Source organism: Monocercomonoides exilis, assembly GCF_001643675.1.
Source record: "Monocercomonoides exilis strain PA203 chromosome Unknown scaffold41-876177, whole genome shotgun sequence".
NCBI lineage: Eukaryota > Preaxostyla > Oxymonadida > Polymastigidae > Monocercomonoides > Monocercomonoides exilis.
In genome coordinates this window covers 108,231-132,670 of record NW_027150586.1, presented here as the reverse complement: position 1 = coordinate 132,670, position 24,440 = coordinate 108,231, and the positions used below count along the sequence as shown (strand labels likewise).

Genomic DNA, 24,440 nt, shown 5'->3' with positions numbered 1-24,440 from the left:
AGACGAGTTTTATGCATATCAAATTGACGCTTTCGACACAGGGCTTCCACAGGCAGTCACAGAAAGGAGGAGGAGGGACAGAGGAAAAGAAGGAGGTAATGAAAATGATGATGAACAGTACCAGACATTTTACTCATTTGACAGCACATTCTCATCTGCTCAGCTGCACACTCAAAACATCACAGCCTTCTCAACATTTGCAACTCCTCCTTATTATCCCTTGCAACATACTCAGTTGTCTGCCCCTTCTGTTCTTGTTGGAACTTCTCCAGAGCCACTCGCTCATTCATCTCCAGCTACAGACCCCTCTTCTCTCACACAGAATTCCCTCTGCAAATCTTCCACAAGCTCCGCCTATTTGTCGAACATATCTTCTTTGCATGCATCTTCAACTATTTCTTCATTCTCGCTGTCGACACCCTGTGCGATTCTCGGGAAGAGCAGATTGGGCAATGCAGGTGTGTTTGCGAGCAACAGCGTGTCAGCGACGAGGAATGTGTTTGAGCCACAGAGCATCCTTCTGAACAATGCAGCGTATGTGACAAGCCAGAGGATTCGGGTGGGTGGGGAGAAGGAAGACAATGGAGAGGAGATGGATTTGGCAGAGACATTCGAAAGGCCTAGAATGAATGTTTTTCAATCGAGAAATTGAAAGGAGCTGAAACGAAGAATAAGCCCGTTACAACACTATCAACGTTTTGTTTTGATTTTCTACTTGAAATCAAAAAACGGAAAAGGACTCATCAGTAAATTATCGAAACAGCATTAACTTTGCCAGCATTTTCATTTGCCAACCATCATTTTTATTCACTTCTTTTTCTTCTTCTTCTTCTTCTTCTTCTTCTTCTTCTTCTTCTTCTTCTTCTTCTTCTTCTTCTTCTTCTTCTTCTTCTTCTTCTTCTTCTTCTTCTTCTTCTTCTTCTTCTTCTTCTTCAACATAGTCATCAAAAGCAGCAACAGTTAAATTCTTCGAGAAAGAAAAAATAAAAAACTTGTCATCTTCATCTTTTTCTTCATCCGAACAGTCAGAAGTGAATTAATCACAAGAAAGAGCAGAAAAAGCAGAAATTGATGAAATCATCGAAGAGATCAAAAGAAAACATGCGCCGCGTCTACCTCTTCCTGTGATCCTTCCCCCATAAGAAGCAACTCTTCAGAATCCGTCTTATGTGTCACGAAGACAAAGACAAAGAAAAAGCAATCAAAATTCAACACAAACATTTTTGACTCGTTCAATTGCTGGCATTGGCACAGGAACAGGCACATCTCCTTCTTCAATGCAAAACGAATCTTTTCTTTCTCTTCCTCAATCATCTCCTTCTCCCTCTCCTTCATCTTCCTAATCTTCTCCAGCAATAACAGACCTCTCTCTCCATCCAAAACCACCCCATCGCTCTGAGTTTGCAATGGCTCTCCGCATAACAGCAATACACACTCTCCTCCTCCGATGCTATATCAACCGTTGTGCACAAGTTGAAGCAGCCCCAAGGTCATTGCCCTCTTCACTATTTTCTTCTTCCTCGTTGCGTTGATTTTTTCGCAACTTATTCCTGACATAAGAAGAGCAGCAGATGGGGAGGATGAGGAAGCAGTTCGGAAGAAGAAGGAAAAGACAATATTTTGTTCCATAGCCGGATATATTTGATGTGCTTACACTGTTTGCATAATTTCGGATGGTGGAGCGTTATGCGAAGAATCTGGAGAAAAGGAAGAAGTTGAAGGCGATGAAGATAACGCGAAAGATGAGGATAAAGAAGTGATATTGGAGGATTTAATGAACAACCCCAAAGAAGTTGCTTCAAAAGCAAAGACAAAAAAAAAGCAGAAAAGAATACAAACACCAAAGAATCAATAAGAAACGGCCGAAAAGACGAAATACATTCCAATGAGCCAAAACAGATCCACTTTCATCACGAGCACAGCAAAAACAACATCAAAAGCAGCAACAAATTCCTCTCCTTCACCATTTCCTTCTTAACAGCCTAAACAATAAATTTCAGGAAGAGGAAACTTTGGAACGATACACTTTACACGAGGGAAGCGAATTGACGGAGGATGGAGAGGAGTCGGAGGGAGAGCATTGATTGTGGACAGTCAAGAGATGGAGATGGGAAGAGGAGCTGTTGGTGCATCAACAATACAGCTATCACCTGCTGTTGGAGGAGGAATTGGAGGAGGAGGAGGAGTGGTGACATTGAGCGTGTTGGGGATGAAGAATTTCAACAGAGAAGTGACAAGGGCGATGCAAGATGAGCTTCAGAACGAGAAAGGGAAAGTGGACGATGAAGAAGCAAAGATCATGTTCAGTTCATTGGAATCTGATGATCAGAGAGATAAACTGCTTCCGCTGATGAAAAAGCAGGAGATACAGAAAAAGAGGAATGAGAAAGAAGAGAAAGAGAGGAAAGGAAGAAGAAAGAAGAAAAAGACAAGAATCTGTTTAGCAGTGTCCAAGGAATATTACAACCACACCTTGAGACAGGCACGCCGACCAACCAGAAGGAGAATTAAATGGCAAGTGAGGCGCAGCAAGAGGCGAAAGAAAGCCAAACGCCATTTTTGACAAGAGAGCGAAAATTGGACAGCATGTTGAATGACCTCGTTTATTCTGCCTGGAAGATTTGAGCGATGAACTGGATGTGCCCTGCTGCCATGTTCGCATCAAAAGCGAGGAAAATGTGCAATTTGTGTGGGAGATGCGAAAAGTACCTGTTAATGCAGCAGTCGACGCGAGGCAAACGAGAATGTGGTTGGATCTGATGAGGCTCTGAAAAGCGGGCTGAGGCAGAACAGTGCAGAACTGCGAAGAGGAAGCAGAAGCGACACACAGAAAGGGAAGAAAAGGAGCAGGGAAAGGATCACCTCTGCTGTTTCAGAAGGAGAAAGGGATTAGAACATTCAATCAGAGCAGTGTTCCTGGACGAAGAGATGCTCTGTCGTTCTCAAAGTTGGTGTCTTTCTTCATGTCGCAGAATTCAATGGCGATGGATCTGATGCAGAAATACCATACACTCAATTTTGTTGCGCCTTTAGATTCAGCTGCTGATTTTGCTGCAAATACAAAAAATGTTCTTCTCCTCTTTCTCACTGAACTTCATCACTTGTCAATTCGTCCTTGTTTATGAACATCCAACAACAATCTTTTCCTTCTCTCAGAACATCTCAATCTCCTTCCCTCTTTTCTCAAGCTGTCCATCCATCTTCTGCTAATTCTGCTTCTCCTGGCTCTCTTTCTCTTCTCTCACTTCCTGCTCTATCTTCGTCTCCTTCTCTTTCATTCAGCACCCGTCAAATTCATCATCAGACCTCGTCTTTCATTCCTATTCAGAAGCACAGATAATTATTTATTCTGAAATAGAATTTCAACCAACCTAACACGTCAATGAAATGAATAATTTTGATCTGGAATATCAGATCAGAAGACATTCATCAAAGGAAGGAGATCGAATCTGACTTTTTCATTTGGAAGCTGAAGCATTTGCAGTGAAAACAGAAAGAGCTTTGAAACAATTCTTTTATGAAATGGATGGGTTCCAAAATAGCCTTCGGCAGATTTCACAACTTCAAAATCACAACAAATTATTGAAAATGAAATGAGGAAGAAAATCAATTTTGAAGAAAAGGCTTATTTGAATTACAGTTCTATGAGGGAGTTGAGTTTATCAGTTACGGACAAGTTGAAATGGAAAAGTTGAGGGGAATATAATCAGAAGAAAATCACATGAAATGATTGAAAAAATGATATTTGAAGAGAAGAAATAGATGATACCATTTAGCAAAGAGCTTTATTTTCATTTGATGAAGAAGTCAAATCAAATGGAAAATGGAAAAGTTATATTTTTTTCGGAACTTAGTTAAACTTCTCTAAAAATAAGTGATGATATATGCTCTTGTTGAAAAAACAATGAAGGCACAAAGATTTTTCGATGATATGGAAAATGAAAGAATTTTTATGAGAACCTGAAAAAATACATCTTTTCCATTAATTTTTGTATTTGGAGAACGGAATGTGAGAGTCTTTGTGGGAGTGAAAGTGGAGACGAGAAGGGAGAGGGAGGCATCGCTGAAGGGAGCAACGCATCCGAGAGCATACTCCACTGTGGCACAGGGGCTTTGCTGTGTTTTGCCACAAGCATCAGCATCAATTCCATTGTTTGCAACAATTTTAATCAGAGAAATGTGAGGGAACAAGCTTTTGAATTTGGCTTAATCCAATATTCCACTTTATCTGTTTATGTTTGATGAATCTGATGAATCGAATAAAATAAACGGAGATTTGTTGGCTATACAAAGGTGAGGAAAAAAAAAGAAAAATAATAATTAATGTCAAATTTGTCTAAATAATTTTGTTTTCTTTTCTTCTTTTCTGTTCTTCTTTTCTGTTCTTCTTTTCAATTTTTTCTTTTCAATGTTTTGTTTTTCCAGTTTAGAAATATCTATTTTCCTTTTAAAGATTGATTTTTCAATTTTTTTTTTGAAACTTGATCATAAAAATCCTTTTTAATCAAAAACATTAAAGAGGTATGTTTTTTTTAACATAAATAAATAAAACAAATATATATAACAGAAATAAAAGCTAAAGACTTGAAAAAATACATTTATTTTTTATGATCAATAAATACCACTATAGATTTTATTTTTTCGATTTTTGATCTTTTTTTATGATATCAAAAAAAATCACCCAAATTGCTCCCCCTGCCTAACATTCCAAAATGCTACATTATATTGCGCAGATTTTGCATTCACAGAATTCCATCCATAAATCTTCATTCAACAAAACATCAGCTGAATTTGTTTTCATCTTTTGTTCCAATCAAAAATCATAAAAATCATGACACTTGCACACATTCCTGCGTTTCCCATTGATACGTATTAATCTGCTCCATCCCTATCGTTATGCTTTCCAAAGAGTAGATTGACCATTTGATCAATAAGTTAGGATCCTTTTCAATTAAAATGAAGCAAATTGTATAGTTTTCCAATATAATGAAAAAACTGTAATATTACAATAAAAATTCAATAATAAAAAGTTTAAACAAACTGGTAAAAAGTTGGAAAAGCAAGTGATTTTGAAAAAATGAAAGAAACAAAACTCCAGCTTTAATCAGAACCATATCTTTTTGAATTTTTGAATATTTATTAAAAAAAAACAAATATCAGAAAAATTTTGATTTTTTGTTTAATAGTTATGTATGTGATAAGAGTTAGAAAAATATTTTTTCTGAATTTTAAAAACTTGTATTCATGGAAAAAACTTCTGTTTTCCGCTTCAAACAATGAAGATGACAGAAGGATCAGAATCTCGATGCCACTTTTTTTTGTTCAAAATGGTTTATTTCATCGATTTAACTTCATATATTACCAAAAAACTGCTTTTTGAAATCTGCAATTTTCGCCCTTTAACGCTTGTTTTTTTGATCTTTTTGATCTCGAAAAAAATAAAATATCGGGTCAGATCCTTTTTTCATTCGAAAATGTTGTTGTGCATGTGTCATATTTTTTCATTTTTCATGCATTACTGAATGATTAGATAAGTGGTCGTTTCAAAAATGAGTTTATTTTATGTTATTGAGTTTTTTCTGAAAATCATAGAAAAATGAGTGAAATGAAAAAAAAAAATACGTTAAAAAATAGCAATCATTCACCAATCAAAATGACATAAAAAAACAAAAAGTACTTCATGATATTAATCATTAAAAAAAATTGAAAAACAATCAGAAATTTTCTAATCAGATTCAATAACTTTCAAAAAAACACAATTCTGTCACATAATCATAAAACAATCACCAAATATCAACTGAATATCAACAATTTTGAACAATAAAAGATATGAGAAGAAATAGTACTATTTCAACAAATTCATGGTACCAAAGACAATTCTAAACAAAAAAGAAAACTTATATAAAAAAGTTCAAAAACTAACTTGTCCATTTTCACTCTGTTTTCCATCAACTCCACCCTTTCTGATATTTCTCTTTTCCTAACTCAAAAAGATCAAATCCAACAGAGAAAAAAGGCAGACACAGTGATGAAACATCACTTCACACTCTCAGCTAATCTCCTTTCCTAAAATCTGATCAAAAAATCATTGAAACTCTTCACAACACCCATCAAAAAATGAATCTCTATTTAGACATATATAAATAAATTTCGGGACTATTACCAAGTGAAAATAAGGACATTACAGGGACAGAAACAGTAAGAAAACAATCGGATTTTTATCTATTGTGTACCTGGGAGGCTGTTCGTCGTATCCAGGTCCGGATAAAGCAGCCCGAAGGCTGCAATATCTAATACGAACAGTCATTTTCAGCACCCTTCCGATAGAGTGCCAGCTAAGCATACACAACAACTCGTTTCTTAATAAGGGACACCATTAATACAATTTTGAGATTCATTTAAAGATGAAGAGTCAAGAAGAAGATCAAATCTCCTTGAAAGAAGATCTTGAGAAGATTGAGAAAGAAGAGAAGAGTTGGATGATGTGATATCAGAGTGAAATGACTTTCTTGAACGTTGAACATTTTCTTTCGTTGTTGAAGATTCGAGGGAAACCAGAGAGCGTTGAGGAAGATATCCAACAGCAGATGCGCAGACAAACGAGCCCTTGCGCTCAAAGAATAAGTAGTCCTTCATGTGAGGAACTGACAGAGATGGCCATGAAATTTGCTGAGATGGTACATATTCTTCAAAGTACCTCTCATGCACAGAGTCATTGACAGATGTTGAAGATGGTGAAGAGTTTGATGATGGTGTTGAGAAAATGTTTGATTGTGAAGTTGAAGAAGCTGATGTCGAAGTGTTCATATTGTTTTCGAAGAAGTTGATTAAGTCATGAAGTGTGGTGATGTGTTCAGTTGATAGGTTGTTGTTGATTGTGTTCACAAGTGCACCAAATTCACTATCACAGATATTTTTTCCATGGTGCTCAGCGAAGAAGTTGAGTTGAGTATTTTTCTTTTTCAAAAGTTTTGATTGTTTTGAAAGGATGAAGTGAAGAATGAAGCGATTTCGGTTGTGTGGGCCCGAATCGCAGAAGAACTTAAACGTGTGAGTGTCTGAGAATAGGTGTCTTTTAATCACAGATTCCAGACACTCAATGACAAATCTGTGATCATTTGAGAGGCAGTCGGAGAAGAAGTTGAAAGTTCGTTTTATTTGTTGATTATTAATTTTTTGAAGGGAGATGATTGTGAATTGAGAGACTTGTTGATAATTGAAGAATTCTTGATGAAGTTGGTTCTTTCTGATAGGGAGTTTCCATTTTTCTTTGAAGTCGAAGACGAAGACTGCTTCTCCCTCTTTCAAATTGTCGACTGTTGATTGATAATGTTTTCGTTGCATTTCTGCAACTAGTCGATGTTGTCGAAGAAGTTTGAGAGAATGAAACTCAGCAGAAGAAAGTCCATTTTTGTTTTGTGAGGATTTGAGTTTATTCTCCAAATTGTTCAACTTCTCACACATGCCACAGAGATCTGTCCGCCTTTTCGCTTTGGAGAAGTTGGTTGTGAGTTTGTATAAATGTGACAAAGAAACTTTAATATTTGTTTCTTCGGAAAACTCTTTCCATAATTTTGTCTTGGGCTTGAAGATTAATCTCTTTTCATTCGGAGAAAAGATGCCCGTATTTCTTCTTCTTTCTTTTAGTGCCTCCAATCCATTATTTGATGAGATTGATGATGATAGTTGTGGAATGGAAGTTGTTCGAGGATGTTGTGCAATTGATGATGATGATGATATGTCATTTGAAGTGTTTAATTTGATGTTTCTGAAAAAGATGAAGATGATGAACCACCAAATTGAATGGATGATAACGTTGGTTTTGTTTTTTCTTTGATATAGTATGAGAGTGACAAAGTGTAACCTTGAGCATAAAGATCCTTCCATGCCTTTATCCAATTTTCGATGTTCAGTTCTGTCACATCAGCATCGTTGCAAATATTCCATTTGATATCATGTCCATTTATCCTTTTTACAACAGCAATGCAGTGTCCATTTCTTTGATCCAAACGCTTAAATAGTATTTGTACAGAAAGATGATAAATAATCGTTTCCTGATTATCTTTTTGAAAATGTTGAATGTTTTCTGTTGAAAACACTTTGCAGAAAGTGCGCTGGTTTACACGATCTGTTTCAATTTGTAATGTTCTTGAAGGAGCAGAACCAGCAGAATCAGTGCATTCATGACAATGGGCTTTCACCTCTGGAAATGCGGCCATTTCCTCCCATCGAGCAGCACAGCATTTTTCGTTTCATTCATTGTAATAAACACAATTCTTTCCATTTAAAACTTAAGTTGCAAAGAAAGAAGATAATCCATTGTGATTCTAGGAAGAATTGATAACGACATTGTTACAAATTTCATTGAAGTGTGATGAAATTTTTTGGCATTTTTGGAATTTGAGATGAGTGATGATTGCTGGATTGAAGGAATCCTTGTTAATAAACTCATCTTTTTGAAGAAGTTGGTGATGATTTTCTAACGCCTCAGTAACATTTTGCTGCTGTCTTCTGCCGTTGTTGCAGAAATCTTCCCATTTGTCAATAAAAGATGAGACCCATGAACGCACTGCCGTTCCATCTTTAGCCAATTGTTTTCAAACACTTACAACACGCGAAGATGTGTTCTTCAAAGTTGTTTGTTTTTCGATTAAAGATGGTTTTTGTATTGTTAGAGAAGAGAAACATTGAAGAAGAGAAGCCAAATTGCAAGTGTTGCCTAAGTTTCGCAATCCTTTTGCTATTTGTGATGATGTTTTCGAAGAATTTAATGAATTAGAAGAATAAAGAGAATGAGAATTATTTTTTGATGAATTTTCTTTAGCATTCTTTTTTGAAATGTTCTTTGAAGAATTATTTTGAATAGAAATTTCATTATTTGAAGATGGAATGCTTTGTTGTTGAAGTGTTGAAGTGTCATTCTCTTTTGAAAATGAAGAAAAGAGATTTTGAAACACTTGGGGTGGAATTAATGTGGGTGAAGTGGTATAATCGATCAATTGGTCCCTCACAAACACATTATCATTTCGAAATGATGAAGAATTTATTCTTTCTTTCAATTTTTTTGTAATTGAAATTTGTGAAGAAGAAGTTTTTGATTTGAATATTTTGTGAATTGGAATTGGAGATGGAAAAGAATGACGCTTGTGATATGAATTTTTATTTTGGTTTTTTGTTGGACCCCTTTCTCTCCTAATTGGAGTACTGATTTGGGCATCAACAGCTTGAGAAGAAGAAGTATTTGAAGAAGGAGAATTTTTTTCTGAATCGATGTTTGATTTTTTATTGAGTTGAGATGATGTTGAAGAAGAAGATTGTTTTTCATTTGAAGAAGAGTTTTCTGGAACAATTTCATTTTCCCAGGCATCTTCATCAATGAATCTGCCATAATCCGGCTCCGCTCGCTGCTTTTTCTTTGCTGACTGAAGCGAAGTGGAGGCTTCGGTGGAATGGGCCAACATCCAGTTGTTGCCCTTTTCCCAATCCTGTTCATTTGAGCCTATAATAAACAAAGAAAATTATTTAAAAAAAAATTAAATAAATACAAACCACTTTTGCAAGAAGGAAGATGAGGTTTTTGTGGCGGAATGATAAATCCTTGATTCTTCTTCAGCGTTTGCTTCGCGTAAATAAATTTCCCCTCTGTGACATCATATCAATAGTCCTGTAAATCGGATAATGATGTGCTGCGGGAAAGCGCTTGCAGCATTGTTGTCTGAGTGTGCAACGGAGCGTTGTTGTACACCACAGACAGGTCTTCCAGCAGCTTAATGTGATTTTCTGTTTCAAAAAAAATAATTCATTAACAAATCAAAAAGAAAAAAATAACAGAGAGTTGAAATAATATTTTCAACACAATACAAAAGAATAAAAAACCAAACCATTCAAAGACTTCAGTAAATCATTAATTACTGAAGATGATTGCCTGTAAGTGTAAAACAAATAGGCAGGCAACGAATCCACTTCACTTCCGCCAATGAACTTGATTTCTTGCCACATAACATTGCATCGAGAATTTAATGTCGATTGGCGTTTAGAAAACGACATTTTTCTCTAATAAATGTATTCTTATGGTTAATCACAATTATTCTAAAAAAATTTTTTTTATTGAAAACAAATATGTATTGTTATTTTTTTTATTTGACTATTTCCAAAATTGTTAAAAAATTTTTTAATGTGATTTGAGTTAGAGAAAAAATTTTTAAAAATTTCTTCTCAGAAAAAAAAAATTTAAGTGTTCTTAAATTGAAAATTTTTTGAAAAATTCTTCGCATAAATGAATTTGTCTTATAAAAAATATCATTCTAATATAAAAATATTAAAAAATAACATCAAATATCATTCTTCAATGAAAAAAGGATCTGACCCGATATTTTATTTTTTTCGAGATCAAAAAGATCAAAAAAACAAGCGTTAAAGGGCGAAAATTGCAGATTTCAAAAAGCAGTTTTTTGGTAATATATGAAGTTAAATCGATGAAATAAACCATTTTGAACAAAAAAAAGTGGCATCGAGATTCTGATCCTTCTGTCATCTTCATTGTTTGAAGCGGAAAACAGAAGTTTTTTCCATGAATACAAGTTTTTAAAATTCAGAAAAAATATTTTTCTAACTCTTATCACATACATAACTATTAAACAAAAAATCAAAATTTTTCTGATATTTGTTTTTTTTTAATAAATATTCAAAAATTCAAAAAGATATGGTTCTGATTAAAGCTGGAGTTTTGTTTCTTTCATTTTTTCAAAATCACTTGCTTTTCCAACTTTTTACCAGTTTGCTAATACTTTCTATTTTTTAATGTTTGAAGAAATGCTATTATTTCTCAAATATATTTTTTATTTGCTGCTATATTTAAAAAATATGTCAAAATACATTCAAAATCTTTATATTTCATGTTAATTTATTCAGTTATATCTAATTGTTATACTGTTGGACTGCATTTATCTTGCGTTACAACTTCAATAAGAAAAGGTTTTTTTTATTTGGGAATTCTTCAGATGCTGCTTTCAAGCGAACATATTCTCTGGCACTGATTAAGTTCACTCTGCTGATCGTGCTCCAACAAGACGAATGAAACATCATTCAGTCATTCATTTTCTTGGAGAGTTGCAGCTATTATTGAAGCAGTGGCATATTTTTAATGTGAAAGTGCTTTCACAGCGCTAAGTTACAAACGCTATGAGACGGGGAATTCAATTGTTTGTCGGCTGGAGACAGCAACGGAAGAGCAAGAAAGGAAAAAAAATGCTCATGTCTTATGCAGTGAAAGGGAGATATTTGTTGCAATAACAGAACTACAGAGAAAGGAAACGAACGAGAACTGAAGAAGGAGGTGAGATAAAGGAATGAGAACAGAAAAAGGCAGAATAGAAAATAAGAAAGGTTATTTTGTTCAATATATTTAATTTCATTTTTCTTTTCTTTTCTATTTTTTATTAATCATTTTTGAACTGAATATTTATAATTTTAAGTCCATTTCAGGATTTAATTATATTTTTGCTCTGATTCAGATACAGATAACATTAACACATGGCTTATTTTGACGAAACAGACGCCTCTGTTGAATATGCGAGTCTCAGAATTGCGAGCAGAAAACAGATGGTGCGGCGTTGGTGTGCGTCCATTTGGTTGGTGATGGGCTGAAACATGGCGTACCGAGAGTTTACAGTCGAAGAACAAAATGATGGAGTCGATTGGGCTGTTTGAGTGCAAGAAATGTGAGCCTTGTGAAGTTGTGTTAAAGATACGGGAGACAAGACGGGAGCTGAACTGAAAGATGGGAGATAAGAATGTGAAGAGGATGGAGGTGGAGATGAGCAAGAAGATGCTTGCGAGTCAGGAGATGGAAGAGAGAAAGTGGAAGAGAGAGAAGAAAAAGAAGGAGATGAAGACAATGAGAAATGCAACAAGATGGAGGATGAGAGAGAAGAACGAAATTTTGTTCATCGGAGATAACATAGAAGGGAAATTGACATCGCCAATTGAGAGAGAAAGAGAAAGAGGAAAAAGAATTGAACACGAGGGTTCTTTATAGACAGAGAAAGATGGCATTTCCAAAAGCAAAGTCGATAGAATGATCCACCTGGAGTCATTTGATGGAGGCAGAACATCTCTTGTTATTCCTTCCTGCGAAGAATGGCTGCTGTCAGGAAAATTAGTGGAACACAAAGACTGCTTGGGTTTTATTTCGCAATGAAGATAAGCAGAGGTGGGCAATGCGAACTCAATGAGGAGGAGCAGAAGAAAAGATTGGTCATTTGGCGTTGAAGACGAAGATGAAAACGAGAGAAGGAAAAGCGAGCTGAGTGAACAGAACGGGAGTGAGTCTGAAGCATCGAAGTCTGCTTCGAAGAAAAGCAGACGTGCTTGTGATACGTCTTCAGTGATTTCATCATCATTTTCTTCTTATTCACAGAGCGTCAAAACGTTTTTCAATGATCCAAAGGATGAATCCAAAATGACAGCGAAAAGGAAGAAATGCAACAAGGATGGCATGGTTCTGTTCCAAGAAGACGAAGATTATTACTTCGGGTCAAAGAACACAACTGCAAACAAAGCATTAACCTCATCTATTTCTCAATCGCATGCATCTGCTTCATCTTCCCCTCAGATTTCTTCATTGATTTCTCCACAAAGTTCCAGCAAACACACAAAGGCTCCACGAGGCAGCCTTCTTGCGACGCTGGAAGGGATGAAGAGGAGGAAAGAGGAGAAGAAGAACACAGATTTTCTCTTGCTGTATTCGTCACTGACAAGCGAAAGGATACTGACTCTGATGCCAGCTGGTGATATTGCGCCTGCAGATGACAAGTGGCTTGAGGAGGAAGTGAAAGATGCGGATGTGGTGAGAGGAGAAGAAGTGGAGGAGAACGAAAGGAAGAAGGAGAGAAAGGAGTATTTGATGAAGGCAAAGAAGGAAATAGACGAAAGATTGAGGCGAATTAAAGAAAGGAAGCTGAGAGAAGAAAGAGAAAGAGAAGCAGAAAGAATGAAAAACTTGCCTTTTAACCAGCAAAATGCAATTAACACAATGTCAATTGAACCGAATCAGACTTTTCAGTCAACACCTTAGTAAACTGCATCAGCATCATTCTCTTCTTCTCCTTCCTCCTCTTCTTTTTCATCATCATCTCCTTCTTCGTCATCCACACCAATTTCATCTGATAACAATCATGTTGCCTATGCTTTGTCTTTTTCACCATCATCACTTTCGCCTCCTCTTTCAATGTGCTCTTTATCTTTTTTTCCCACCAGCACCCCAACTTTCACCAATCAAATTTTGCATCCCGTTTCTTCTTCGTCATTGTGCTTTCCTGATCCATAATTGTCGGCTATTCCAAGCCGCATCGAACGAGTTGAGTTGGAGAAAGCGATACAGCTGAAGATGGAGAAGATGCAGATGGAAGATGCAGTGAAGAAGAGAGAGGAGCTGCTGGAGGAAGAGAAAGAAAACTCAAAGAAAAAGCGGTCAAAGCTCAAAGATGAGCAGAAGAAGATACTGGAGCAGGTTGAGAAGAAGAGAAAGGAGTTTGTCTTAAATCTGAAAAAGATGAAGATTGAAAGAAGTGAAGCGAACTTCTGCGAGATATAATCTAAATGACAGACGAGTTGAGCAAAAATGCAAATAGCATTTGAAAAGCACTCTCTTTCTAATTATTTTAAAGTTGTAATTATTTGACGAAACTTCGTCTGTCATGTTCAGTTTTAAAAATGCGAAAAATAAAAAAATAATGGATGTGATCATCAATTTTATATTTATATTTCCGTATCTCTTTGTATAGCTTACAAAAATTAATGAACTCTGCTGTCTGTATGTTAATTTTTGTTGATTATTTGATTTTGTTGAGCTAAATAATAAAATTTTCATTTTTAGTGGGTTAATTTCTATCATTATTAAAGCACTTTCACTATCACCCTGCACCGATTAATATGGAAAGCGATATGTTGAATATGCTTTAAAATTTGTCAAATAGATATTTGAGGTGTGCTATAATTTTCTCTGTTTGTTTTTTAGATATTTTATATTAATGAAACAATTTTTTGTTTTATTGATTTTAGAGCAGAAGAGAATTGAATCAATTTTATGAAAAAATGAATTTGAATGATTGATGTGATTTGCCGAAACATATTCATTTTTATTTTTGAGCAAAGCTGAGTTAACAGAAACAGCATTATGATTGAAATGAATAAATATTCTGATGAACATTTTCTGTTTTTATTGAAATAGGCTTGAAGATGGAAAGAGATTGAAAATGAATGCACACATCCATTTTTCAATTCGTTGTCGAAAAAAATTTCGAGCATTAATTCGTTGATAAGAAAGATCGATGCTAAAAATTAATAACTGACAAACGATGTTCGCATTTACTTTGTGTGCACAAACGAATTCCTAATTTCAACCAAATTGCTTAAAAATTTGATTTTTCAAACAGCTGCTTCAAACAATGCCGAAATCGAAGTTGTTCTGAAAATCAATCCGAAACAAAAACAACAGATGATATAGCAATAACATCATTTTTTGTTTGTTTGTTTCGAAAATGTGATAATTACAATGAATGCTTTTATTTTCAAAACTTATTTTCAAATTAGATAGTTCAACTTAGAAATCAAATACTTAAAAATTGTTCAAACTTTTGTTTTTCACAGCTATGATTCATCATTAAAAATGAAAATTTGAACTCATTTAACTGTTTATAACGTGATTCTGAAATTTTACATCAAAAAATGATTTTTTTCCGATGAAACATTCAAAAACAAAAAAAGATTTTGAATTTGTTCTTGATCAATGGATTTCAAAAACATGTCTTCAAAGGCAACAACAAAATTTCTGTTTTCACAAATCTAAATCTCAATCATCTCTGCTTCTCGTTGCACTTTTTGTGAAATAAAAGCATCCACTGATTATATCTCCGTTGCTGTCCTTTTTTGCTTGAATTGTCTGAACATCGCTTCCAACGTGTCCATTATTCTTATTATTCCGCAATCAAACGAAGAAAATTCGAAAAGCTTTTGTTTGGACCCATCAAATGATTGTTTTTGCTTCATTCTATTTTCCTTTTCTCTTCAAATCAACTTTTTTTTTGATCATTTACTCTTTCTGCATCTTAAACAATATGCATCTCATTTTCAATGACTTCTTTAAAGCATTTGTCAAAGTCCATTCTGTAAAATGATAAACTGCTAAACAGATTGATATTTTAGTGTTGAAAGATATCTCTTTTCCTGATGATATTTGTTGATTTTTTGTTTTTATTCATGTTCGATTCTTTTGATTCTCTCTTCGAAAAATGGATGAGAAAAAATATTTGAAATATCAAAAACGAATAGAAATACTTACACTTGTTAAATAATGATGTGACTCAATTCGAATAAAACGACCTTCACTTCCTTTAAAACTTCCTCTGTTATCTCTTTGTTAAGCATCTTATTGAAAACAAGGCACTCAAATGCAAAAGACTTCCTCTGCAAAATCGTCATCACACAGTCAATGATAGTCTTCACAAAGATCAATCTAAGTTTTTCATTCATTCCCTTTTTATTTTTATTTTCTTTTATAATCATGTCCTGTATTCTTTTGCTAAATGAAGATTTTTCAAATCTGTCGATTCACATTCTTTTCAACGCTAAGCAATATCAAATGTCCTTCTGCAAAGCAGCAGTTTTCTCCAACGATAATTTCTTTTTGTTAAGCATTTTGAAAATTTCTTAGAAAAGTTACAACCTTGATAGCGGGGCTAAGATCTTTTCTAATCATTACAAAAAAACTTTCCATCTAACTTATTCACTTTTAATTCAGCATAAAATATATATAACCCAATAATATTTAAATAATGAATTTTCAATAATATATATGGGTCGTAATTTTTGAAAAGTCGCTTCAGATCAAAAATTTGTCCCATGGAAGTTAATTAGAAAACACTCCGTTTCCATAATACAAATGAAAATATCAAACTTTCACACTAAAATTTGTTGGTTCCTAACAAACCTCTTAACAGGAAAAAACAATTGGGAACAAAATATTATGTATCACATTTATTGATCAAAGTTAAAGTATTAGATTTTCAATGAAAAGGCGTTTCTCTTGATTGAACTATTTTTCAATTGCTTAACAAAGAATTATTCATTGTGTATTTCGATTTTTTTTCCTGACAAACTTGATTTTCAATGTTAATTCAAAATTTTATTTGAATAGTATTTTTCATTGTGTATTGCATACATAAACTTAACATGAAAGTGAAGATGGAACGCATAAGTTAGATTAACAAGAATAATGGATAAATTAAACGGTTTTCGTAAACTTTGGTATGAACGTTTCATTTTTCGATGGATTATTAAAACTTTATTTTTTTGCTTGATAAGTTTCCAGAAGATAGTTAACATTTATAACATCAATTATTGATGCAAATTACAATGCAAAAATTTTATCGTTATCTTAATGCGGAAGCATTTCTCAGGCGAAAAGAGGCTCGATGATGCTGTGTGTAGGAGTGGCGAATAAAGCATATTTGTTAAAGGATTTAACAATAACCGATTTTCCTCGACAATTCACAGTTTTGGGGGAGTAATTCACCTTCAATTGTCACTGAAAATCCCAGCTTCTTGATATCCTTTTCATTCGGAATAAATACAGCGAAGTGGGGAGATATATCTTTGTTTTTTCGCCTAATCTGGAAGAAATTGAAACTTCAAGAAAAATTGCATGTGCCACAGCCTCTTTAGATTCTATTGACAAAGTGAGAGGATATGACAATGGAAACACGAGTTTAGCAATCCCTCTGTGTATGTATCTCCTAACCAACCTAGAAGAAATATATATGAGCAATTCTGAGGCATGCAATCACTCACATTTTAGAATTGTCCAATTCCCCTGAATGATTTTGAAGCAATAACTCACAAAATTCACAGGAATAAAGAAAATTATTGTGAATGGAATGATTTTGACGAGCGAAGAATTGGCATTTTCTGAAAAGAAACATGAAATCAAAGGAAATGATGAGCAGAGTGATTGGACAGTCTCCGATGCAAGTTCAACATCCAATTCAGTGATGATCACAACAAGTGTTAAAACAATCTTTTCAAAACTTATCTTCTCTCTTCAATCTTCTCTCTCTTCACACTCAATTTTCATTTCATTATATTCATGTTCATCATCATCTCTCCTCCTCTTCTTCTTTTTCTTCTCTGCCAAACACAAACATCTGAACACTGATTAGCGGGCGATTCTCTTGCACACACACCTCTTCTTTCGTCACCGGCCTCTTTACATACTGGCAACATCACTTAATCACGCTCTCAAACACAATCTTCTCCTCCAACCGCCACAATATCATCTGCAGGTCCACATCTGCTCGGTGCAGGTTCTCCTTCTCCAGAAACTCCAGCGACATTTCTTTCTCGCCTCCTTCGACACATCACCGCAATCTCTCCCCTCTGCCTCCAGCACCCTCCATTCTGCTTCCACCATCACCTTGTTCCCTTCCTCTCGGCTGCTGTGAACAACATCCCCAGAATCGCCACCTGCTCAGGATAATGCACAAACTCCCCACTCCTCGAGAAATAAAATACATATTGCAGCATCTGCGTTCCACACTCCCCCAGAACAATGCTCTGTGTCTTCCTTGCACAACCAGTTTGAAGCGGGACCGAACCTTCAAGAAACTTGCATCCTCACAGCCACCAACCTCTGCACTGACATCGTTCTCAACAACACCACGTATTGCACATGCTCCAGAACTGCATGCATCTTATCTTCCTCCGCATTCTTCCTCGCCTTCTTCCCTTTATCATTCACTTTTCACACTTCATTCGCATCAAACACAAACTCTTGCACAATCATCTGTTTCATCTCCGCGGGTTTGTCTTGCCAATATAACTCCAACTCTTTCTTCTCTTCTTTTTCCTTTCCTTCTTCTTCTTCTTTCTTTTCATCGACAATCCCCATATCCTTCACAAACAGCACATTTGCTGTGTTCTTTCTTCAAACTGCAGAACTTCCTCGTCATCTGATAATCTCAAATTCCTTCTCCATAGAAGCCGGTCACATACTAACATCTTTAAATCCTACTGAAAACTCCCCAGTCGTAAAATAATCTGCACATTTTATCGTATTTGCGGACACAAAAGGAAGAACCCTCACACACACACGAATATCATATGCTATCCCTTCTTCTGCTCACGCAAGCAGATTCTTCGCATTATCTAGATAGAAATGGCTCCGCTCATTTAAAGCAGTTATCAAAAACGCTTCGTGATGATATTATTTCTCTCTCAACTCCTTCGAATGTTTCACCTCCTGAAACTTCGCAACATGCGTTGTCTCTTCCTCATTTCCACAAAAAGAAGAATTAGCACATGCTGAAGATGAAGCAGCAGAAGAAGAAGAGATAAAGGCATTATGCACTTTCCCCTCCACCATCTTCAACATCATCGGAACACCCATCTGAGCAGCTGCTGAAAAAGCGTGGACTATCTGCAATGGCCCACGAAGTGTCGCAACTTCATTGATCGAAGGGCACATATCATTATACTGCCTTCTCTGAATAAACTCTTCTTCTGCACCGGGCTTCTTGTCCAATGCGTTGAACGATTCCAACTTCTTCGCTGTTTGCACATCTGCCTGTCTCCCCTCTTCCAACCTCGTCAGCTGAGTCTCGGTATCAAACGCCCCGCAAGCACTCGACCAAACACATGCGCACGCTTCATCGCTGTTCTGTTGAACAGAATCTTTTTTTCATTGTCTTCTTCTGCTTTTTGTTAACACCTTTGTGTCACATCAAATATCCCTACCGATATCGTTAAAGCTGTAACCAAATCATTTGCGTTTCTTTCCAACAGATGCTGCCACTTCACAGCACAGCTTCCAAAGATAAAGCGGGATATATGTGTTCGCGTGACTTATCAGCTGATTTCGACCTATTCAGATACCGCAACCAAATTTACACTTCTCTGCTTTTCCTCGATCCCATCGACAAGCGTACAAAACTTATCGGTCAAGTCTCTCACCTTTGCCTTCTTAATATTTACACCATTCCTTATCACATGCGGAATAAAGATCTCCAAATGCCACAGAGTCAAATATCTCTTCGTTGTTAAGCCTTCGCTGTATCTCCGCCATTTCGCCCGTACAACCAGCTGGCTTCGCAAAAGCTGCATGTCCAGCTAGTCGAGCGCTTTCATCGTCTGCCCATCTACAATTTGCAGCCACTTCAACCACAGGATTTTTTTGGATCAGCGCACAGATCGTCAATCCACACCTTATAGGAAAACTACAAACATACCGTTTTTCTGATAGAATTCTTCTTCTTCTTCTTCTTCTTTGACAAATGATAATAATAATAATTCTTCTTCTTCTCTTTCTTCTCAACCTCAAAATAAATCAAAAAATCCTTCGCCTCCTCCTCCTCCTCTTCTTCTTCTTCTTCTTATTCAATTTCATCGCTTCATTCTTCTTCTTCTTCTTTCTCCTCCTCCTCCTCCTCTTCTCCTTCTCCTTCTCCTTCTTCTTCATGTTTAACTCAGCACAAAAAAATATAGAACAATTTTCTCCTTGTATCTTCATCAAATTTGTCTTTTCCTTCAAAATTTGACAAATCATTCGCTCATTTTCACAACAGCTTCACATTTCTGATCATTTCAACAAAACTTTTCATTGTTGTAATACTCAAGCAATCATATGCTTCCACTGCTGAACCGTTTTCATTCCTCTGCCTCTTATCGTCCTTCAAGCATCGCCAACACAACCGCTTCTCTGATTGAACTTCATCCACTATGCTCATCCTCACAACCTCCATCCCCTTGTCCACAATTTACACGACTTCACTCACTATAACCTCTCGTCCCATAACTTCGTCGTCCAGCTTCACCACCAAAAATTTCAACTTAGACGATCGCCATATCTGCCGCGACGAGTCAAACAGATCGTATATCGACGGGAACTCATTCATACAGCCGACGCAAAAATCTGCTTTCCCTCTGGCTTCGTGATCACCTACGACGTGGCAAGCGATGGTAGTTGCACCACCAGCGGAACTGAAAGCATCGCCGAAAGCGCCACATCGTACGCACACACAACACCCCCATACAGCACCCCCTACCAAACCACAACATATCCCCGTAGCGTATGTTGCTCCCTCAGTTTCTACTATCTGTGGTTTTCATACACTCCAACCTTTTCAGATACAACCATCTGCAGCCGCCTCTTGATGTCGTTTATAGCTGCTGTCGATATGTGTGACTTCGTCACCTCCGACGCATCAGAAAAGTCAATCGCTATCTCCGATAATGATGGCTACTTATTCTCTGAAGATTTCTTCTCTTCGCTTTTCCGCCTCCGAAATGGCGATGTTGATCGGCGTGATGCTCAAGTTGAAGAAGACGAAGAAGACGAAAAAGACAAAAGCCTTAACAATAGAGACGACTGCTGCGCTGCCTCTGCCACAAGAAGCTTTTTTAGATACACCACTACGTCTGAAGTCAGCTCTAATGGTGACACAAACACAACATTTTCATTTTTTTTTGAATGATCAACAGCAAAGAAAACACGATTTTTTCATGAAATTTCAAATGTTTGAAGAAGGATATTTTTCCAAAGTTGTCAATATCAAATGGAAGGGATAAGGAAAAGGCACAGACTGAAAAGTTAGAAACTTGTTGAAACAGCTTGTTTGAATAAAAATATTAGAAGAGTCTGATTATTTGAGATTGTCAAAAATGGAGATTTATTTAAAAAAATCATTTATATAACTTCAATTCTTAATAATAACATTTATAATTGCTTTATGTCAACCACTTTTTGAATAACTTTCGATTGTAACGAGTGAAGTTTTGATGAATTTTTCATGTTTAATAATTTCTTATAAAAAAATTAAAGAATTCAAGCAAATTAATTCTATTTGGTTTGCAACAAAAGAAAATTATAAAAACTTAGATAACATCCATAAATGCATAACGAATATTCGAACTAATGAAATGAAATTGAAGAAATTAAAACTTATTTAACATTTGATTCAAATAGCTCGTAAGCAATTGCTAACAAAAAAAACTCTATAAAATAATCAACGTTCGACACGTTATCGTCAGATTAATGAAATGCTTTCTATGATAAAGTGAAAAAACTTGCAATATAAAATATTTGACAATAATTGATGGGAACGGAATGATCACCATTTTTTGATCATTTTTGATCTTGTTTTTAGATCAGTTAAACGTTTGCGACTTTTCAAAAAAAATGACTCATATCAAAATAACAAACAGAGAAAATTATAGCACACCTCAAATATCTATTTGACAAATTTTAAAGCATATTCAACATATCGCTTTCCATATTAATCGGTGCAGGGTGATAGTGAAAGTGCTTTAATAATGATAGAAATTAACCCACTAAAAATGAAAATTTTATTATTTAGCTCAACAAAATCAAATAATCAACAAAAATTAACATACAGACAGCAGAGTTCATTAATTTTTGTAAGCTATACAAAGAGATACGGAAATATAAATATAAAATTGATGATCACATCCATTATTTTTTTATTTTTCGCATTTTTAAAACTGAACATGACAGACGAAGTTTCGTCAAATAATTACAACTTTAAAATAATTAGAAAGAGAGTGCTTTTCAAATGCTATTTGCATTTTTGCTCAACTCGTCTGTCATTTAGATTATATCTCTCCCGATCTTCAAAAGCTAAGCGAACAAGAGGAAGGTGTTGATAAAAGAGCATTTCGAATAGCCTATTGTTGTTTATATAATAAAGGTGCTGTTAATTTGAGATGATCTATCTTTTGATCGGCAAGCAGTTTATTTTGAAAGCTGTGCAGATGTGTTTCCAAATAAAAGAGCATTTTCAGACTCAGAAAAAGGAGAAGATAATATTTCAGAAAACTTATTTTCTTCAAAAGAACAACAAAAGAAGATGATGATGAAAGTTGTATTTCAAAAGAACGAAAATATTCTGAGCAAAAGACAAGTAAAAATACGAATGTGTTTGAAGATGTTTGATTCAAATATTTTTTCTTTTTCTTCTTCTGATACTTATCAGAAAAGCTTACTATCTGTTAGTTTTCTTTGTATTTCACAAGATAATAGTCAAATACAGCAAAAAAAAGTGTGAAAGAAGCTTCTTCTCCTCTTCCTTCTTTAATTTCTTCCGCTAATAGTGGTGAAGCTGAAGTTTCGCAGCCTTATTTGCAATTTCCAAGCACATCTGCTTCTTCTTTTTATTCTTCTTTTTTTATTCTTCTTCTTCTTCTTCTTCTTCTTCTTCTTCTTCTTCTTCTTCTTCTTCTTCTTCTTCTTCTTCTTCTTCTTCTTCTTCTTCTTCTTCTTCTTCTTCTTCTTCTTCAAAGCCTCACTCATATTCTCATTTCTCAAAGTCATCTCATTCTAAACCCAGCTCATCAACAACTTCCTTTCTCCTTCCTCAACAGCTGTACCAACTGCTTCATCATCATCATCGTCATCATCATCTTCTTCTATTTCATCTTCTTCATCAGCCTCTCAAAATACATCTGTTTTCAAACAATCTCCTCATATCAACCAGCCACTTGCACAGACACACAAGAAGCACAGCAGCCACACCCTCAAACCGATCTCTATTGCACATGCATGCTAAACTCTCTCGCAAAATGCATCTGAAATCTAAAGGCAGAAGAAGAAGCCGGAAGCAAGTTAAAAGCGGAACTCATCTCTTTCGTCTTCTTCAGCAAAGACTCGACTGACTATTTCGAAATCTTCTGCGCATTCATACGCAGTTACATATTCTTCTTCTTTGTTTTTTTCCTCTTCCTCTTCTTCTGTTCCTCAAGAACCACCTTGTTCGCCTGCCCCACCTTTCCTTCTTTTCTCCACCACTGGGTCGGCTATGCTGAGACTTGCGGGCAGAGAAGCACGATGGAAGACAGCGTGTTGCTGCTGCCTGTTGATGGATGGGACATAGAGAAGCTTGTGTGCGAAGGAGAAGAGGGGATTTTGGCTCGCATACTGAAATATCCGCAGGAGCTGAGGTTTGATGAGAAAGGAATGAAGGCACTGGAAGACAGAGAGGATGAGATCTGGGCAAGGAGGATGAGAGAGAAGGAGAAAAGGAGAAAAGGAAGAAGGAAAGAAAGAGAAAAGATGGAGAAGGAAAAGAGAGGAAGGATAGAGAAAGAAAAGAAGAAGAGGATGATAAATCCATAAATAAGCTAAATACAAACATAGAAGCAAGTAATATTGAAATAAACTCACAAACGTTGCTTTCATCTTCTCCTTCGTCGTCATCATCTTCTTCTTCATATTCTTCAACAGAAAGTATTGAAGAATAGAATGTGATACACACACAACAAATGCAGCTGATAATGCTCTTCTTCAACCTCCTCTGATTATTCCTTCTCCTCCTCCTCTTTCCACTCAAGCTCAATTCAATGCCTCTGCTCTCTTCTCAACTGCTTCTTCCATACTCCCCTATGCACCTCCTCCTTCCTTTCCTTCCTTTCCTTTTTTTCCCCCTCCTCCTCCTCCTTCCTCTTCTCCTTCCTCTTCTTCTTCGTCTTCTTCTTCTTCTTCTCCTTCTTCTCCTTCTTCCTCCTCCTTCTTCTTCTTCACATTCTTTTTCTTCTTCTTATCCTTCCTCTTCCTCTTCTTCAATTCCCCAATATCCCCTTCTTTTCTCTCTTTCTCTCAAAGCAAAGAATGACAGATTTCAAGGTATGTTTTTTCATTTGTTTCTTCCTTTACACTAAAGCCTGAAAGCATTGATACGAAAGTCAGAGGAGAGAGTTGATTCTTTTTGCAGCGCCGAGTGAATCAACAGTTGATGAGTCACTTAGAGGTGTTTGGAAGGATGACTCCTCCTCCTCATTTGAACGAGGAGATATTGAGTGCTCTGACATATCAAGCAGATGAGGTTGCAGCTGGCGGTGAGGGAAAATATACAAATGGAAAGGATATTGCTGGTGTGCTGGAAGCTGTTGGTATGCACACTCCAACAGAGCTTGTCGATCAAGATTGCAGTGAAGATGGAACGCATCACACTGAAGGAACTTTATGAATGATTTAACACAGTGAGATGAGAATAACAACACTGAAACCTCCAATGGCGAGATAGGTGGTGATGAGATGCTCAACAAAGTTGCTGATGTCATCTCCGAGCAGGAGCAGAGGCTAGGCAGCACTGAGGGTGGAGAGGTTGGAGTCGGAGGGGAAGAGGGAGGAAGCGTGGAGAGCATGATGAGCAGGGCAGGTGAGGGGGGAGGGAATGGACAGATATGTTGGAGAGGTGAAGGATGCCTAGGCAAGAACAAAGATGGGTGGAGTAAAGGCGGACGAGCTGGTCAGCCGCGGAAAAGAGGAAGGAGGACACAGCCAGTTGTCCGTCGAGGAGGAAGAAGAGGGAAGAGTGGGCTGATCCAGAGGTATTTTTCTATTGAGCGGTAGATGTATCACACATTTGTGGAGA

The 24,440-nt window shown here is 36.1% G+C and overlaps 7 protein-coding genes across 7 annotated transcripts; 5 read left to right on the top strand and 2 right to left on the bottom strand.

The window, feature by feature from the left end:
* Positions 1 to 11: 11 nt before the first annotated feature.
* On the top strand, positions 12 to 652 carry MONOS_18001 (uncharacterized protein; the record flags this gene model as incomplete). Its single annotated transcript, XM_067870979.1, has 2 exons — positions 12 to 95; positions 164 to 652. The coding sequence occupies 2 exons, from the start codon at positions 12 to 14 to the stop codon at positions 650 to 652; spliced, it is 573 nt and encodes a 190-aa protein (XP_067722467.1).
* Positions 653 to 2,101: 1,449 nt separating this feature from the next.
* Positions 2,102 to 2,563, top strand: MONOS_10382 (uncharacterized protein; the record flags this gene model as incomplete). Its single annotated transcript, XM_067862828.1, has 1 exon — positions 2,102 to 2,563. One exon carries the CDS (start codon positions 2,102 to 2,104, stop codon positions 2,561 to 2,563), a length of 462 nt encoding a protein of 153 aa, XP_067722466.1.
* A 3,797-nt stretch (positions 2,564 to 6,360) lies between these two features.
* Positions 6,361 to 6,807, bottom strand: MONOS_16741 (uncharacterized protein; the record flags this gene model as incomplete). Its single annotated transcript, XM_067869618.1, has 1 exon — positions 6,361 to 6,807. The coding sequence occupies one exon, from the start codon at positions 6,805 to 6,807 to the stop codon at positions 6,361 to 6,363; it is 447 nt and encodes a 148-aa protein (XP_067722465.1).
* Positions 6,808 to 12,229: 5,422 nt separating this feature from the next.
* MONOS_8544 (uncharacterized protein) lies at positions 12,230 to 13,075 on the top strand (the record flags this gene model as incomplete). Its single annotated transcript, XM_067878964.1, has 1 exon — positions 12,230 to 13,075. One exon carries the CDS (start codon positions 12,230 to 12,232, stop codon positions 13,073 to 13,075), a length of 846 nt encoding a protein of 281 aa, XP_067722464.1.
* Positions 13,076 to 18,259: 5,184 nt separating this feature from the next.
* On the bottom strand, positions 18,260 to 19,155 carry MONOS_8545 (uncharacterized protein; the record flags this gene model as incomplete). Its single annotated transcript, XM_067878965.1, has 2 exons — positions 18,260 to 18,712; positions 18,928 to 19,155. 2 exons carry the CDS (start codon positions 19,153 to 19,155, stop codon positions 18,260 to 18,262), a joined length of 681 nt encoding a protein of 226 aa, XP_067722463.1.
* A 3,739-nt stretch (positions 19,156 to 22,894) lies between these two features.
* On the top strand, positions 22,895 to 23,182 carry MONOS_8546 (uncharacterized protein; the record flags this gene model as incomplete). The annotated part of the gene is made up of 1 exon (XM_067878966.1): positions 22,895 to 23,182. One exon carries the CDS (start codon positions 22,895 to 22,897, stop codon positions 23,180 to 23,182), a length of 288 nt encoding a protein of 95 aa, XP_067722462.1.
* A 643-nt stretch (positions 23,183 to 23,825) lies between these two features.
* MONOS_8547 (uncharacterized protein) lies at positions 23,826 to 24,418 on the top strand (the record flags this gene model as incomplete). The annotated part of the gene is made up of 2 exons (XM_067878967.1): positions 23,826 to 23,955; positions 24,090 to 24,418. The coding sequence occupies 2 exons, from the start codon at positions 23,826 to 23,828 to the stop codon at positions 24,416 to 24,418; spliced, it is 459 nt and encodes a 152-aa protein (XP_067722461.1).
* Between the last annotated feature and the right edge of the window lie 22 nt (positions 24,419 to 24,440).